The following is a 19,341-nucleotide window of genomic DNA, read 5'->3' as shown; positions in this document are numbered from 1 at the left end:
AACATCCTCCACAACTAGATTGAAGAACAAAACAACAGCAACTTGTCTGTTCCCCTTCCCCCAATTCCCCAGCGCTGTTCCCATCCCCCCAATTCTCCAATAAAAATCTTTTAAAAAAAATAAATAAATAAAAAATAAAAATAAAAAAACAAACAAAAAACAAAACATAATTCAGATGTGTACCTTTTTCTTCACCATTTTTTCTAAGCCTCATCACCTCTCACCTGTACTATTGGAGATAGCCTTCCCATTCTTCTGGCTTTTTCTATTTATCAGCCAGAATTATTTTTCTAATATAGAAATTTGATTATGTCATTGCTCTCCTTAAAACCCATGAAATGGCTTTCTATTGTATTTGGGAGAAAATATGCAAATTTCATACCGTAGTCCAGAAGGAAAGGTTTGCTATCTCTTCATCCTAGATAAGTCATACCTCAGTATACCTTGTTCTCTATACCTCGTCATACAGGACTTTTTTATGATCTTTGACTTCATCAAGGTATTTTTCACCATAGGCCCAGCTGTTATTGTTACCCAAGCAACAGACCACATGCTTCCATTGCCATGGCAGCCCTAGTACCTGCGCTCTGTTCTTCTTGCTAAATGCCTATCTTAGCTGTCAACTGCATTATTCTTTCATCTCTAAATTTTTCCCGTCCTCTTTTTTCAATGTTGTCTACTTCTGTTGGGATAATCTCTCCTCACACTGCCCTGTCCACTTGCCTCCCTTTTAGCCTCTCTCTATTCCAGTTACATATCAAAATATGTATTCAAATTCAGACTTTCCTCAGCTGCATAATGGGAATAATAATCATGCTTACCTATGTTGTGAGGATTGAATGAAACAGTGTATGTTTAGAAGTGCCTGCCTGGCACATAGCCTGCCAATAAATATTTATCAAACTCATGAAATAGTAAACAATAACAGCAATGTGTTGTTTCATATAGTTTACATACTACATTTGTGGGGAGGGTATGCCTATTATTCTTATTTTACAAAATAAGACAGTGGATCTCAATGGCAATTAACTTGCTGAAGGACTCACACCTAAAAGGCTATAGACTTGGAAATGTCCCGGCCCACCTTCCTGTAAAGCCTTTGCTCCTAATTTTCTGATATCTGTCCTTAGACCAACGGATCAATTAATCCTGATGAATACATGAATAGTGATAGTGACTCACCTTTATTGAGGAAAAAAATTATAATTTTAAATTGAAATTAGATTTTATTTTTTATTAAATGATATATAAATAGTACAAATTAAAAAGTTGTAAAAGGCTTACAATTAAAATTTAGTCTCCTCCCTTCTATCCCCCTGCCCACTTGTATTTATTCCCAGTGCATCAACTATTCACCATTTATTGGGTATCCTTCAGAGATATAAGTATACAAATTTATTTCATGTATTTTATATACACACGTTATGTTCTTTAACTCAGATGGCAGCACATTACAAATGCAGTTCTGTACCTTGCTTCAGTAACCAGTGCATTTTAGAGATTGTTAAATATTAGTACCCATTTACTATCTAATTTAAAAATATTATTTGTGTTCATTATATCGATAAACATATTTTTAAGCAGTTTTGTATTATTAGGTGGGCATGCATATTCTTTTCAATTTTTGCTATTTCAAAACGCTTGCCTATCCTTGCCTCATTTAGCGCATATTCATCTTGGCCAATTCCTAAATGTGGAATGTTTGGATCAAAAGACATGCGTATTTAAAAATTCATAAATATTACCAAAATGCTCTCCACAGAGAATACAGCAATTCATATTCACACATATAAAAATATTTGAAAATGTCACTTTTTTTAGCACTCTTAAGTTTTCTCTCATGAATATCATAAAATTGGAGGAACAAGCAGACAAAATAGAGAATACCATTAATTGCTAAGGAGACCATGTCATAGGGATATGTATTATATTTCTACAAACTCTCTATTTTTACCTCTTTTCCTCATTTGGTTTTGCTTTTTTTTTTTTCTTAAGTGCTAACTTTCAGAACTAAAAATCCACTACTAATTCAACTCAGTTTTTATTTCTCATGTTAGTGAAAAATTATTTTTTGCTGTTTTTCATTGTAGTGCTATATGTGGTTGCAGAATTAACTTCTTCTATTTTACACATGTATACTATACTTCTAATATTATACTTGAATATCAGTTTTGTTTCATATTTGTTATTCTTTGACATCTTGTTGTTCTTACTAGATTATGAGCATTTGATAACAGTATTTATCTCATTCATGTATATAAGAGCACTTAACATAGTGCCTTGGTTTCCAACTGAGCTAAAATAGGATTTTTTTTTTTAATTGGGAAATTGGGGAAGGGGAACATTGTGTGTTTCCAGGACCCATCAGCTCCAAGTCAAGTTGTTGTCCTTCAGTTTTAGTTATGGAAGGCGCAAGGTCAGCTCCAAATCCAGTCGCCACTTGCAATCTAGTTGCAGGGATGGGGAGGGTGTAGTCCACCATCCCATGAGGTAGTTGAACTGGCAACATTGTTGCACACTGAGCCATCAGGCCACCATGGCTGCTTAGCTCAAAGGTGCCGTATTCAATCTTAGCTGTAGGGGCGTGCAGCCCACCATCCCATACGGGTGTCGAACTGGCAACTTTGATGCTAAGAGCACGAGCTCTCACCAGCTCTACTGCAGCTCAGCTCAGGTGCAGCTCACTGGCCCATGTGGGAATTGAACTGGCGATGCTGTTGCTCAGAGCTTGCACTCTTAACCAAGTGAGACACTTGGCTGACTCTAAATAGGATTTGACTGGCTGTATAGAGAACCTCTCCACAATTTACAACATTATTCAGATCCGAAAATGTGACACAAATAACAAAATTACCTTTCAAAATTTTTGTATCATAATTTTTAAAAATCTTTAATTTTCCAACAGTATATCAGTAACTGTGGTATACAGAATACAGTTCTTATAATGTTAGAATTAGTATTTCAGTTGGAAATTGCTATATTAAGTAATATTGATAGCAACAGTCTTCTAATTTGAGAGTTTTATAAATGTTGATTAATCTTTAAGTTATTTAAAATTTATTAACATTTTTCAAATAATGTCTAATAGAGTGATGTAAGAAATGTTATTAATAAGACTTTGATTTGCATTGGTAGAAAATTTATTAAAGTATTACAAGGAACTTTATTGATGGGTTATATCATATCCCTTACATCTCCCTTACAGATCTTTAACTCTTACATATAGTATAACATAGTGATACTATAAAAATCTCTTGTTTTTATAATATATATACTATTATTTTAAAAATAATTATCCAAATGCTAGTGATCCCCAAATTTATATATCCAACTCAGACTAATTCTCTAAGGTCTAAGCTTATATATCCAACTATTTATTTGACCTGTCCAGTGGATGACTGAAAATCCCACATATTCTGGATCCAAATACTAAAATATAAGCTTCTCAGGAGCACAGATTTTTGTCCTTTATTCATTTCTGTATTCTCATTGACCAAAGCAATGTTTGGTAGATAGCAGGAACTCAACAAATTTTTGTTGAACGCTTTCGTTCAGTGATCTCATGCTTGTATTCCAAACCTTGTATTCTTTCAATGTTCCACTGATCAGTGAGTGACATACATCCATTTGAATTATCCATAAGCTTAGAAGTCATTCTTAACACCTTTTTTTTGTATTGTCACCCTCCATTACAGTTTAGTACAAAAATTCTTGAATTTTTTTATTCTATCTATCTACTTTTGTCTTTCTATGTATTCTGCCCCCCGTCTGCACCACAGTGACTTTACATTACCTTTTAGATTAGGTTATGTCAGATCTCTTTCTTATATTTACTAAGTATGTCTCTTTCTTATGTACACTAAGTATGTTTCTTCCTGTCTTACATACTACAATTTGTAGTTGTACATATATTTGAGTGATTGCCTGTATTCATCTCACTCTTCTCTTACCCCACATTTGACTGAAAGCTACATGAGGGCAGAGATTATTTAAGTTTTGGTACATTCTTTTATTCCCAGAGGCTGACATGTAATATGTATTTAAAAATATTTTTATTGTATAAAACTAATTACTTACAGTTAATGGAAGCTCCATAAAAATTATTTTTAATTGTTTCATATATTCTCTACAGAATATAGATCTCTATGAATGCTCTTTCTATACAAGTATTGTAGCTATTAGCTGTAGATTTATATTTTATTTAGTTCCAATATGAATGCTTTGTGCGTCAAACATACAAAAATTAATGCTGTATGCCTTTGAGCGTTTAAAAATTTTTATGTAATATTTATGCTTTCATGTTTATGGGCAAAATCCACAATTCTTTTTTATTACATTTATTGGGATGACATTGGTTAGTAAAATTATATAGGTTCCAGATGTACAATTTTATAATACATTATCTGTATATTGCATTGTATGTGCATCACTCAGAGTTAGAACTATCTCAATGTGTATACAGTACATAGACTCAAAATTTACTATGCCAATTTGTTCTTTCTCTGACTATATTGCCACATACTTCAATGATAAAATCTTTTATGATATTGTAATATCCTTTGGATGCTGTAGGTAAATAAATCTCTTTTTCAAAATTACTATTACTTTAGATTTATTGTTTATTTTTATTAAAAATTCTCTTTTTAATAAAAAAGATTATATTGATTAGTATTGTCTTTTTGTACCATGTGTTGAATATTGCATTCAAGACTGTAAGGGCAATGATGCATACATATATATCTTTGAACACTGCTTATTGTTCTGTAATATTCTTAAAATTTGTTTTGATAGGGATGGACCAAATTTTATGAGTTTTCTTTATCAGATCTTCGGGCTGGGTACAACATTATTGATCGTCTCTTTGATGGTAAGTCCTAATGCTGAAAATCTTTATATCTGGTGTTAATGAAAAATTTTTTGAGATCTTATTAACAATATGGTTTCTTCAAAAGTGATTTAACTTCCTTTCATAAAATTTGCGTTTTATTTTGTGGTTTATATCCTGACTGCCATGCTTTTGTTTTCTGGGAGTTCTTTTTATCATGGTCATTGTTTTTGATATAACTCATAAGAGTTTGATATAACTCATAAGATATAACTCATAAGATTTCTGACTGATCTGTAGGTCTTTTTTATTGCTCTATAGATCTTAGGAAGCAAAAAGCTAGAAAGACCTTGTCTGTACTTTGTGGGCTTAAGAAGTTTCAGACTTTGAATTATTCGGTTCTTTTTCGTGGGTACTGTTAAAATTCAGAAAAATGGAAGACTAAGGTCAGTAACAAGGAGCTGTAGAACCACAATTGTATGATTAAGCAGGAATCAAGAATCACAGTACAAATAATAGATTAAAAGAGAACAGTGCAGAAGACCATATTTGATCCCCAGAGGCCACCAGCTCTCTGTCCCCTGAAGACTGGAACAGTCCCTGAAGTTTATTGTGCTGGGCAAATGCAAGGGGACACTAGATTAGAGCAATGATCGATTAGAGAAGAGACTATGCTGATAGGAATCTCAAGCTTAAAAGTCGCCTAAACAGAACTCTTTTTTTAAAAGATTTTATTGGGGAGTTAAGGGAGGGGAACAGCGTTGGGGAATTGGGGAAGGAGAACAGACAAGTTGCTGTCCTTTTGTTCTTCAGTCTAGTTGTGGAGGAAGTTGCTTCACTGACCCATGTTGGTATTATCATTGCGCTCTTCCCAGGTGAGGCAGTTGCTCGCCAGCCATTGGACGGCGGCTCACGGCAGCTCACGCCGGCTGCCGGCTGCTCACGCTGGCTGGCAGCCACTCACGGTAGCTAATGGCAGCCCTGCTGCAACATACGCCATTGCCAGTGACTCATGGCAGCCCAGCTCCAGGTCGAGCTGTTCTTCACCATCTTAGCTGTAGAGGGCGCAGTGTCACTGGCCCTCATGTGGGATCCGAACTGGAGACCTGCGGCTCAGAGCTGGCGTCCCAAGCCAACTCTTAACCAACATGCCACTCGGCTGGCTGCCAAACAGAACTCTTGATTCCCGTCTGGCCTCTCCCACCCTGCAACCCTGGCAAATCACCATTCCCTGAATCTGCCCCAGTTTAGTAAATGTCACCACCATTCATGTAAGTTGTTCAAGTTCAAAGCCTATGAATCACTGTGCACTCTTTTCTTTTTCTCGTCCTCAAATATCCATTGCTGTGACAATTTCTGTTCCTTTCATGTCCAAATCACATCATAGTTCTGTTTACTTCTTTCAGTTCATCAAGCAATAGCTATTAATTAACACCAAATAGTATTCCAATTCAGTTTTTTAATTTAATTTTTTAATTACACATCAGAAAAGAGCACATGTGCAATTCAATTAATTTTTATACATTGAACCTATGTAACCAGCCTCGAATCAATAAACAGAGTTTTACCAACATTCCAGAAGTACCTCTCTTATTCCTTTCCACACAACTCAACATTTCCCCTTTCTGTGCTGAGGGTAGCCACTTTCCTAATTTCCATGAGCTATTGTTTTTCATTTGATACAGAATTTTTTGGAGGATATATACTAATACTTTTCCTTGCAGAGAGAGAAACTTGTAATCATCCAAAATGCTTTTGAACATTTATTTGATTTTTATAACACCACTATCAGGTAAATATTATTAGTGCCCTTTTAAGATGAGGAAAACAAAGCAAAAAGATTGAATGATATGTTTATTAATGTATTTTAAGATTGTGATGTAATTAATAGTATCACATGATTTTTTTCTTTTTTTTTTTTCTTTTTTTTTTTCTTTTTTTAGCTGAGCCATTCTGCTGCCTGTTGGCAGCTCAGCGGCAGCTCAGCTTGGGCCGAGCATCCAACTGCTGTTGCTCAGAGCTCGCAATCTTGAGCAAACTCTTAACCAACTGAGCCATTTCGCCGGCCCACATGATTTTTTATGTATATCACACCATCGAATTTTAGTGAATAAGAGGCAGATGCTTTAAAAAATATTGAATCTTATGGTAAAACTCTAACTATATAATCTATGATTATAAAATTTCCTGCTATTAAGAGACTTCCACAGAGGTAGAATTAAATGCATTGCAGAAAATTTTCTAATTATATGATATAGAGATTATGTATCTGTGAGACCTAGAACAAGTTTCTTAACCTTTAAGCCTGAGTTCCTGATCTGTAAAATAAGAATAATAGTAGGCAGTACTTCAATTGATTCTATTTTTGAGAAGTTTAAAGAGAAAAGCTACATGAAGCATTTAACCATTAGTACATTTACTACATTGAATAAGCTATCAATAATTGTTGACTGTTATTACTATTACTGTGGTATAATTTATGTTCTTTTCATTATCTTTCATCCTAAACAAAATAAAACTTGCCTTGAGAACAATGGGTATAAAAAGAAACATAAGATTTTCTTCTAAAAATTCTATAAAATATTTCCCATAGTGACTGCTTAAAAGGTACATTTTGGGCCGGCCGAGTGGCGCGATGGTTAAGAACTGGCTTGGGATGCCAGAGGGCCCCGGTTCGGATCCCACATATGAGGGCCAGTGACACTGCCCTCCACAGCTAAGATGCTGAACAACAGCTCAACCTGGAGCTGGGCTGCCGTGAGTCGCCAGCGACGGCGTAGGCTGCAGCCCCTGTGGCAGTGGGTCGCCATGGGCTATGGTATGTAGCCAGCAGCCAGCGTGAGCGGCCAGCAGCCGCAATGAGCGGCCGTCCAGAAGTCAGCGACTGATCTGCCTCACCCGGGAAGAGCGCAATGATGGTGCCAACTTGGGCCAGTGAAGCAACATCCTCCACAACTAGACAGAAGAACAAAACGACAGCAACTTGTCTGTTCCCCTTCCCAATTCCCCACCGCTGTTCCCATCCCCCCAATTCCCCAATAAAAATCTTTAAAAAACCAAAAAAAAAAAGGTACATTTTATAAGTTGAAAGGTACATTGATATTTCTGATGTTTCTGTATGCTCTGCTGACATACTTATGAATGAACGGCATATATATTAATGTGTTTTTTACTGAACATCAAAGCAGAACTAGAAAATTGGCAGGTCCTACTTAAGTCCCTTGTTATAGCTACTTAGTCACTGTTGATAGTAAGATGTAGGTAGTCAACAACTTTAATTAGACCTCTACCCTGTAGGGGCCCTTGTTCTGCAGGAGGCAGCCTAAATCAACTATGCCCCAAGGCATATAGTAATATTGCCATCAATCTTTGTGATTATTTCTGAGTTTTACAGCAATGAAATAGAACTAAACTAGTAATGCTAGCAGTGATGTTAACTAGCTATAATTGTTTCCTATATTTACTGCAGACCTGAGATATAATTCTAGCATTTTAACATTACCACTGAACTGTGATTAAGAGGCTGTCTCTGTTGCAAAATAAAACCTACAGAAAAGTCCCATGTGGTTTTTTTATACTATATTACTTTTCTATTAGAATAGAAAATGGACAGTTGACTATAAAAGTCATGACATTGAAAAGACTATAATATTTGCATTTCTCTGATGATTAGTGATGTTGAGCATCTTTTCATATGTCTGTTGTCCATCTATATGTCCTCTTTGGAGAAATGTTCATTCAGGTCCTCTGTCCATTTTTTAATTGGATTGTTTGTCTTTTTATTGTTGAGTTGTATGAGTTCTTATACATTTTGGATATGAGTCCCTTATGGGAGCAACAAAGGACCAAGACAAACAAATAAACAAAGACTCAGACACAGGCAATGATTTAATGGTTACCATAGGGTAAGAGGGAAGCAGGATATTAAAGGGGGTCAAATATATGTTGATGGAAGAACTAACTCTGGGTGTTGAACACACAATGTAATATAAAGATGATGTATTACTTGAAACCTATGTAACCATTGTCACCCCAATAAATAAAAATTAAAATAAAAGAAAAAAGAAAAAAAAGACTATAATATGTGAGGGTGTTTAGCAGAGTTTTCCTATTGATCAGATTATTTTATGAACTGAGTTCTTCATCATTGTATAAAATTATATTTTTAATACATTCTTAGGAATTTTCAAGTTAAAGAGGCAGTATTGTGTGGCAGATAAGAATATGGCTCTGGTTTCACAGTACCTCATTTCTGTTCAGATCTGCGGAATTATGTGATTTACTGATTTTGGTGACTCAACCTCCCTTTACCTCGATTTCTTCATCTGTATAATTGGATAATATTAATCTGTTTGTTAATGAGGCTTAAGTGAGTTTATATATGGAAAACATTTGGGAAATTTTACTTGACTAATCTCTCAATAAATATTAGCCATTCTGTGATTATGTTAATATTATTAATATTAACAAGCATTAATAAACAGTATATTAATATTAATTAGCATTTTAAGAAGTGATTTAGCTGAATTAGATATATTGTTATATCATATATATATATATATATATATATATATATATGTATATAACAGGAGCCAGGAATATAGTTGATATTTTAGAATTTTTAAAGAATATTTCTAATACCTTAGAAATGAAACTAATCAAAGTTTTTTTTAATTATAGGTACCAAAGATGTACAGTGGGAATTTGTACATGGATTACTTGAAAATGCTATTTATGGAGGACGCATAGATAACTATTTTGACCTTAGAGTTCTTCAGTCGTACCTGAAACAATTTTTTAATTCTTCGATAATTGATGTATTCAACCAAAGGAACAAAAATAGCATTTTCCCTTATTCGTTATCTCTACCAAAATCCTGCAGCATTTTGGTAGGTAAAATTAATCAGTTTCAGTCTATTACCAGATAGATACTTGAATCATTTTTATATTGCTAAATATATATTGTTTCTTTTCAAATGCATAATTATCATTCACAAATATGAATTGTTATTTGTTATGCCAATATGCAGCCTGATTCTCTAAATTCTAGTTAGGTGTCTTATATGCTTTTGGATACTTAACTGAAGATTGATTGATGACAATAGGATATAGGCAAATCTTGAAGAGAGGAGCCAAGGAATATTTTTAAAATGTAGGACTACTGTGAAGATTGGGAATGGGAGAATGTGCTAGTTTCTAGTAGGCATAAGAGTGCTCAGATATATTTAATATGAAAGAAATAAAATATATTTAACAAATGTGTATCCTCACTTTCTGGCTTATAAATTTAAAGCAGTTTTAAATGTATAAGAGGAATTCACTTTATCTGGCTTTCATAGCAACATTTTTGTTTATGTGTATTTATTTTAGCCAGCTGTATCTTTTCACTTTGAGTCATCTTATAAAAATCTCCTAGAATGCAGTCATCTTTTCCAGAAAATAGAACTAAATATAGCCCAAATGCTTCAATTCTAGTTTGTTTACTACAAACTTATATTTGTATAAATGCCCAAATAATGTTTTTATTGCAGAGTATTATAATTATACATTTCTTTATGAATTACAAAGATACATATATCACAATGATATAGTTCTTTTCTTAGTATTGTGCCTTTTTCTCACATTCAAAGATTGTTCAAGAAAATTCCTTTGTTTTAGTAACGTAATTGTCAAAAAAACAAAAGCTTAAAAACCAGTATTAAATATATTACTCTTCTATCATGTCTATTATTATTAAGTATCCTATCTGTTTTGCTTTTTAGGATCTTTCATTCATTTATTCATTCATTCAATAATATGCTTTGAACATTGGCTCAGTGATAGCCCTGTCTCAGATGCAGTGGATCCTATGATGCATCTGTGGAGTTCACTTTCTAGTGGGAGAACCTTAGAATGAATGAGCAAAAAGATATATCACATAGTTATTTATTACATATTTATTTCAGAAAGTGTACTATGAGAAGTCTTCTGTCTCTGTTGTTTGAGGTTTAAATTGAAAAATAAAATTCATACAGAAAAGTGTACATCATAAATGTGTAATGCAATGAATTTTTATACATTGGACACATGAGTGTAACCAGCACTGGGATCAAAAAACAAAACATTACCAGCCCCCAAGAAGTCCTCCTCATTTCCCTCCCCACAAATTATACATTATCCTGACTTCTAATAGCTTAGGTTAGTTTTGCCTGTTTTTGTACTTCATGTTAATGGTAACAATTGTTAAATATTCTTTTGTGTCCAACTGAGGATATATCAATCTGGATATGTGGCTGTTATTTAGGAAACATTTCAGTGTTAGTCCTAGGCAGAGAGACTAGCATAGATCAGAAGATTAACAGCCATTTCAAAATGACAAAGCATATAAACACAACGAAAGTGGTAATTTTAAATTTATAGGATGATTTATGAGAATCAATGTTTAGCTTTCAATCTGATTTAGAAGGAGGAAGCCAAAAGTTTCCCAGGAAAGTGAGAACACACACACACTCACGTACATATACACACTTATAAATGCATATATATATACAAGCTTATACTCACATACACTCACATATACATATATTTTTATATTGGGTCTTTGGAAAAATCATGACGCATGTTTGCAACAGATGGCACTAGTTCATTTTTGGAAATACTAGAGTCATTGGCATATATGTTATTGCTATGTCATTTGACAGCTTCATTCTGAAAAAAATTGAGTGATTTGGTTGAGTTTTGTAGATTTTACAACAAGTTGAAGATGGAAGACCAAACTGTGCATTTTTGCCATATTTTACTGTTTTACTTCCAAAAAGGGAAGAATGTGCGTCAAGCTTGTGAAAAGTTGCATCAAGTTTATGGTGACAATGCTCTACAAGAACGTCAGTGCCAATGATGGTTCACGAAATTCTAGGAAGGTGATTTTGATCTCAACGACGCTCCTGGGTCAAGGAGGCCCACTGAGGCTGATGACGACAAATAAAAGCATTGATTGAGTCAAAGCCATGTTATACGACATGAGAGATTGCAGAAACATTGAACATCCATCATTCAAGCGTTCACGATCACCTGAAGAAGCTGGGATACGTAAGCAAGCTCGATATTAGGGTTCCGCATGAACTCAAATAAGTTCATTTGACTGCGCCTGTAAACATCTGCAATATGCTCATTAAACGTGAGGAAACAATCCTTTTTTGAAGCGACTGATAACTGGTAATGAGAAGTGGATTGTTTACAACAATGTGGTGCACAAACGGTCTTGGTCCTGACGTGATGGTTCACCTCAAACAACATCGAAAGCAGACATTCATCAGAGGAAGGTTGTGCTCTCAGTGTGGTGGGATTTTAAAGGTGTTGTGTTTTTCGAGCTCCTGCCAAGGAACCAAACAATCATTCAAATGTGTACTGTCAGCAATTGGACAGTTTGAATGAATCCATCATCCAGAAATGTCCAGAGCTTGTTAACTGTAAAGGAGTTGTGTTCCATCATGACAACGGGAGACCACACACAAGTTTGATCACCCGTCAAAAATCATTGGAGCTTGGATGGGATGTGTTGCCACACCCACCATACTCACCTCACCTTGCACCATCAGAGTTCCACTTGTTTCACTCTCTTCAAAACTCCTTGTGAGGCATAACATTCAGTTCAGATGAGGCTGTAAATCAGCACGTTGTTCAGTTTTTTTAAAATAAAGACAGGTCCTTCTATGAACAAAGAATTATGAAGCTCACTGAAAGATGGCAAAAGGTTATCGAACAAAACAAGCAATATACCATTGATTGGTTGTTCTTTATATAAATAAATGACCTTTGAAAAACAGACAAAATACGTCATGACTTTTTTAAAGACCCAATACATGTATACATTGTGATTGAACGCCTTTAGGAAATTTACATATGTTGAGCTATAGGATAGGTCAAATTTTAAAGAATGGCATAGCATGTCTTTCCAAAATTTGACATATTTATATAGATCCTGGGTTTCCTGGAGTCCAACTATTTCCTTGGAAATACTGCAGGGGTAAGCAACCAAGGATGGAAAGGATGATGGGGCGAGGGGAGCAGAAGATAAGTGTCTTTACCAAAAACAGTTTTCCTACTTCAGCAAGAACTGTTTAGATGCATATGCAATACCTGCCTCAAAGTAATTTGTCTTTTCATGAAAACAAAACAATTTCCAACTTTGAGCCAAACTGAGTAAATCCTCTTAGTCTACAATTGGTTGCCCATCTAGAGTCATGAGTAAGTGTTCAGATGCATGCTTGACATGTCATGTCTTTGCAGTGCTTACAGTAATTCTTGGGATGAAATGAATGATAGGATTAACAGGACATTTCATCATACCTCGTTAGCAAACTGAAGATGAATTGTGGAATTGTTTTACGATAAAGCGATTTACAAAGCAGTGCTTACATACCAGAGTGTTTGTGTATAGGTTTCTGGGGTTTCCATAAATTAACAAAAAAAAAAAGGTCACTGTAATATAGATTTTGATATAAGCAGAACTGCTCTCTGGTAGATTACAAGAAAAATAATTACTGGGTTTCTCTGAAAACATCTAACATAATATCTTACACATAGTTGCCATAGTACACATAGTAGGCATATATTTGTTTTAATAAATCCAGGGTTCCTTTGAATGTGGAAAGTTAGGATAAGAAAATATAGTATCAAACAATTTAAGTATGAAGAAGTAATAATGACAAAGACTATTTCCTATAGATAACTGATTATATATACTGAAAGCGAGATTTACCTAGAAAATGTAACATTAATAACAAATAATTTAATACTTCACAATATTCATTCTCTCTTATTTCAACAGTTGTAAGTTCAATCTTTTTTGAAAAACTGATTTTTAAATCTTTATATTTAGGACTATCGTGCTGTCATTGAAAAACTTCCAGAGGATGACAAACCTAGCTTCTTTGGTCTGCCCGCCAATATTGCTCGCTCATCTCAACGCATGATCAGTTCCCAGGTAACCTAAGAAAAGATCTACCTTTTAGAAAAAATATTGCTACTGAGCCTAAAAGAAACAACAATAAGTTTTATTTAATACTACAGACCCCGTAAGCTTTTATTTTAAAATTTTATTTAACACAATAGATTCCAGTCTTACCCAAAGTCAATTTTTTAATGAGCTAGATAGTTATGTTTTAGTACATTTGTTAAAATAAGTAAAATATCTTTGAACACTATCAGTTTCATCTACTATCTATTTGTTTTACTCTTATGATTTATTAAGGTTACTTTAAATGTAATTTACACAATTAAATATACATCCCTAAATTTAATATTTTAATAACAAATACCTGATATATATAATTTGCATTGCATATTAGTTTATAAAAGATAAATATTTAGTATTTCATATGATTTTACTCATGATTGAATGTTATAAAGTTGGAGGAAGTATAGATTTTTAAATTATTGAGACATAGAAAAATGTTAGCCATGAACAATATATATTCTAGTTTCTATTGACATCAAATAATGAAGAAGAACTAACATTTATTGACCTCTTACTGTGTGCTTGAAAGTGCTTGACATTCAGAAACTTACTTAGTATTCATAAACTCTGTGAGGTAAGATCTATTGTTTTTTCCTCTCAGTAGATGAGTAAACTAAAATGTGGAGAATTAAGTTACTTGCCCAAGATTATAGAGCCAATTTAATTTCAGGCTGTCTGAGTTAAAGACATGGCCTCTGCACCGTGTGCTACAGCCACCCCTCAGGCATAAATGTAGCGCTAAGCTACGCGCACCAAATGATGAATGGTTATGTAAGGTTCATTATGTGGTCAGTGTATTCTAGTAGCTCTTAACAATTTACTTTTGGTAATTTACAGGCATTCTAGTTAGACTATATTACTTAGCTGCACGGTTTCATAGCAAACCAGACAGGCAAACATTCCACATTTATCTTAACTGTAGTTTCTAACAAAATAGTTATGTGGGAAGACAGACTCCAATGTCATTTTCCCAGACAGCCCTTAGACAACCTAGGCTTAATGCTTACTTTTTTACTCAAGTTATTATACCAAATAATTCTCCAAAACTTAATATGATCTAATCTCTGGTATTTTGTCTTGCCTTAGTATTTAAATTTTTATAAATATTTATTGGATGAAAAGAGGATTCCATATTTTTCCTAAAGTTTTTTTTTGTGTGTGATATATACTTTCTTAATAGTTCTACTTTAACTGTCAGTCTGTTTTACTGTTTATTTACTTAACCATTTAAACTGTTAATTATAATTTTCATACCTAAGCAGCTTTCACCGTACATTAATTATTGCAACATTTTTTTCAAAATTATAAACATATATATAATCTAACTAATAAAGTTTCTATATTTAGAGAATATTTAGAGATTTTTCACTGCAAGACACATTTGGAGCCACATTTAGAATGATTCCCCTTATTTGAAAATTAATATACAGAAACTAAGAAGCTTGAATGACACTGAGTAAATTTAAAAAACATTGTTATCATGTACAAGTTCAAGGATGTGAGAATTGATGTTGGAGCTGGTATTTGATGATTTGCATTTTAAAGGCCGAGGCTAATGACAAAGTTGAATTGCCAACTTTGTATGAATATGAAGGCTGAAAATGAATTGACTGCATTAATACTAAGCAGAAACTACAATGGTACTTGTGTACAGGTACTGTGAGTCAGCAGTTATCAGCTTTTTTCTTTTTTTTTGTAACCTCTGAAATATACACTCCATATGGTGTTCTCATACACATCAGCTATTATACCATCTCATTCTCCTACAACTCTTGAATCACGTTATAAATGGTGTATGGATGATGTTGCATTACTCAAAATGTGAAAGTCCATAGGAAGAGACCATGGGTTTTATTTTTGATGGTGGGGAGGGGAAGAGGTCAATTTGAAATATTAATTTGAGGTACCCATGGAATAATATTTATTGGGATTATCCATATAATATCTACTTGGAAATGTCTAGTAAGAATTTGGACTACTGAAATACAGAGAATTCGGGTATAGATTAGATTTTAAAAGTATTTGACAAGCAGCAGCACAACTGTGAGACATGAAGCCATGGGAATCAGAATTTATCATGGAACATTGTTAGGGCAGGAAGAGAAGATGCCTGAAGATAGAACCCTGAGAAAGACCTACATGTAACTTATGTTTGGAGCTGGGAACACCTTTGAAAGAATTTTACCAAGAGCAAACTGCAGTCAAAAAAATAAAGCAATCCAAAAAGCTTTAAAGGAGATTTTCAAGACAATGGGAAGGTTGGCAATGGTTTTTACAGGAGTGGAGGGGAAGGGCTAAGTGCTAAAGATTGACTAGAGTTGAAAATAAGTCACAGGCCTTGACCAATTTTTCAAGACTTTTTCTAGAGCCTCTTTTGTAGAATATTGGAGGGTGGAAATCAAATTGCAGTGGTTTGGGGGTGGGAAAGTAGGTGGAAAAGTGGTGCAAAATTATATAGGTGATTAATATCGGAAGTTTGGCACAGACCAAAACCAGTGTCTCTGCCAAAAAAACTTAGAGGAAAAGAGAAAAAAATGTTAAGTTTCAGGGAGAAGTTGTTATTATTGATGTTGGAAGAGACTGAAACATGTTTTTTTGTTTTGTTTTTTTCCCCAACATTCTGTTGCAGGATTATGGGTTACTCTAGTAGAGAATGTATTTTTTGCAGCAATACCTGTTTGCTGATTGTATACCCTAGTACAGGGGTCGGCAAACTTTTGAGATGGAAGAGCCGCCAACGGTCAACAAACTGTGGCTCGCGAACTGTGGCTCTGAAGTAAAATTGAAAATGAAAATAAATCTATCATTGTTTCATTTATAAAATTTTTACAGGATATTATTCACATAATGATGATTATGCAAAATATATATTTATGGTTCTCGAATAATTTTTAAATTGTTGTGAGGGACAGGATTGACTCTTCCAGCTGTTGGCAAACTTGAGATGGAATGTACCCAAAGAGCCACATGTGGCTCGCGAGCTGCAGTTTGCTGACCCCTGTTCTAGTACTTTCCACTGTGTATTGCTATAGTGTTAAAGACATATTTTACATTTAAAGTAGGTATATAAATATAGTTTGTTTTAGTTGATTTGTACACAAAATACTTTTAAATTTCAACTAGCTTTTTTGTAGAGGCTTTTCAAAATTCCTTTATTTACCTCATTTCTGGAACTGCCCTTGCCACCACATTTTGCTCATTTGAATATTTTGTTCAATATTCAGTCCAAAGTTTACTCTTTCCCTGAAGTATTTGTATTGATCATCTGGTATTTTTCACTTTTATGTATGTTCAGCTATCCGACATTAATTGCCTCCAGTGTAACTTGACATTGGAATAGCTTTTGGCAGTGTAGCAATGAATAAAAATAGTTCCTGTTCTAAAGGAATTCAGTCTGTTCAGAAAAATAAGTATGAAAAAGTACCTCTGCAATATGAGCACTAAAGTAGAAGCATGTATTCTAGTAATTTAAGTATATATCCTGTGAATTTGTATCTCAGTGAATGAATGCATTTTTCACCTTTGCTAAAGAAAAAAATATTGTAATGAATTAGACGATAATTTGTTAAATGTTTGCACAGAATTTGTACAATTAAGACTGTGTGATTCCATGAGACACTTTATTTTTTTTAATTTTATTGTAATTGACAGCAGATTATATTAGTTTTGGATATACAACATAGTGATTTGACATTTATATTCCTTTGTGATCACCAAATAAGTCTAATAATAATCATTTGTCCTCATACAAAGTTATTACAGTAGTATTGATTATTTTCCCTATGCTGTACATTACATCCCCATGACTTATTTTTTTTAAATAACTGGAGGTTTGTACCTCTTAATTCTCTTTATGCTTTTCACCCAACCTCCAACCACCTACCCCCTGGCAACCATCATTTTGTTCTCTGTGTCTATGAGTGTATTTCTGTTTTGTTTTACTTGCTCATTTCTTTTCTTTTTTTTTCTTTTTAGATTCTGCATATAAGTTAAGTTGTATAGTACTTGTCTTTCTCTAACTTATTTCACTTAGAATAATACCGCCTAGATCCATCCATGTTTCCCCTAATGGCAAGATTTCATTTTTTTGTTGTTGTTGTTGTTGATTAGCATCTTCTTTATCCATTCATTTATTGATGAACACCTAATTTGCCTTCATATCTTGGCTATTATAAACAATGCTGCAGTGAACATAAGGGTGCATATATCTTTTTGAATTAGTGTTTTCATTTTCCTCACATAAATACCCAGAAGTGGAATTGCTCAATCATATGGTAGTTCTATTTTTAATTTTTTGAGGAACCTCCATACTTTTTTCCATAGTGGCTGCACCAATTTACGTTCCCACCAACAGTGAACAAGGTTTCTATTTTCTCCACATCTGTGTCAACACTCATTTGTTCTCTTTTTTAAAATAGCCATTCTGACAGGTGCCAGGTGATAATCTCATTGTGGTTTTGATTTGCATTTCTCTGATGATTAGTGATGTTGAGCATCTTTTCATATGTCTGTTGGCCATCTATATGTCCTCTTTGGAGAAATGTCTTTTCATGTCCTCTGTCCTTTTTTTTTTTGGTGTTGAATTTAATAAGTTCTTCATATACTTTAAATATTAATCATAAATTGGTTATGTTATTTGAAAATATCTTTTCCCATTCAGTAGGTTGTCTTTTTGTTTTGTTGATGGTTTCCTTTGCTGTGCAAAAGCTTTTTAGTTAGATGGCGTCTTATTTGTTTTGTTTTTCTTTCCCCCCCATTATTTATTTGTTTTTTTATGAGTTTCAGGTGTACAAAACAACATAATGATTAGACATTTACACCCCTCACAAAATGATAACCCCACCAAGTCTAATACCAATCTAACATCGTACGTAGCTATTACAATACCACAATACCATCGACTATATTCTCTATGCTGTATTTTACATTCTTTGATGATATATATATATATATATATACACACATATATATATATGATATGTGTGTGTATATATATATAATTATAGTTGACATTCAATATTATTTTATATTAGTTTCAGGTGTACAGTGCAGGGATTGGGCATTTATATAACCTATAAAGTGATTGCCCCAATATTTTTGTTATTACCACTTTCCATTTTTTTTCACTTTTAAAAAGGTTTCCTGTATTAAAAACAACAAAGAAAACTCTTAAAGTACCCAAAATGAATACACACTTGAAAGTACTTTCTGAGGGAACTACTTGGCTAACCCATGGTATTAATAAGCAGAAGATGGGTTTTAAGAACAATTGCTTGGAGATACATTTTAAATAAAGATTTTACATAAAAAGTTAATTCATTATACACCCAAGCAGAGATTCTCAATGGGTAGCACCATTTCTTGGCTGAGGGAGTGAAAATGTATCATATCTTAGGGACTTTTCAAAATACAATACTATTCACCACCCTACCCCCCACCCCCCAGCCCTGGAAGAACATTCTAATATACATTGTTTTTTTAAAGCATCCTACAGATTTTAAATTCTAATATAGTAAAT

General features: G+C 33.8%; 1 protein-coding gene across 1 annotated transcript in view; it reads left to right on the top strand.

The window, feature by feature from the left end:
- DYNC2H1 (dynein cytoplasmic 2 heavy chain 1) overlaps positions 1–19,341 on the top strand; it is a 301,806-nt gene that overhangs the window by 186,160 nt on the left and 96,305 nt on the right. Inside the window, exons 77-79 of the mRNA XM_019665532.1 lie at positions 4,792–4,867; positions 9,506–9,714; positions 13,686–13,790. Coding sequence (XP_019521077.1) covers positions 4,792–4,867; positions 9,506–9,714; positions 13,686–13,790 — 390 coding nt within the window. The remainder of the gene's footprint in view (positions 1–4,791; positions 4,868–9,505; positions 9,715–13,685; positions 13,791–19,341) is intronic.

This window comes from Hipposideros armiger, unplaced genomic scaffold, assembly GCF_001890085.2.
Source record: "Hipposideros armiger isolate ML-2016 unplaced genomic scaffold, ASM189008v1 scaffold_446, whole genome shotgun sequence".
NCBI classification, from domain to species: domain Eukaryota; kingdom Metazoa; phylum Chordata; class Mammalia; order Chiroptera; family Hipposideridae; genus Hipposideros; species Hipposideros armiger.
Note: the sequence above shows the minus strand (reverse complement) of the source record. Positions and strands in the feature narration are given on the sequence as shown.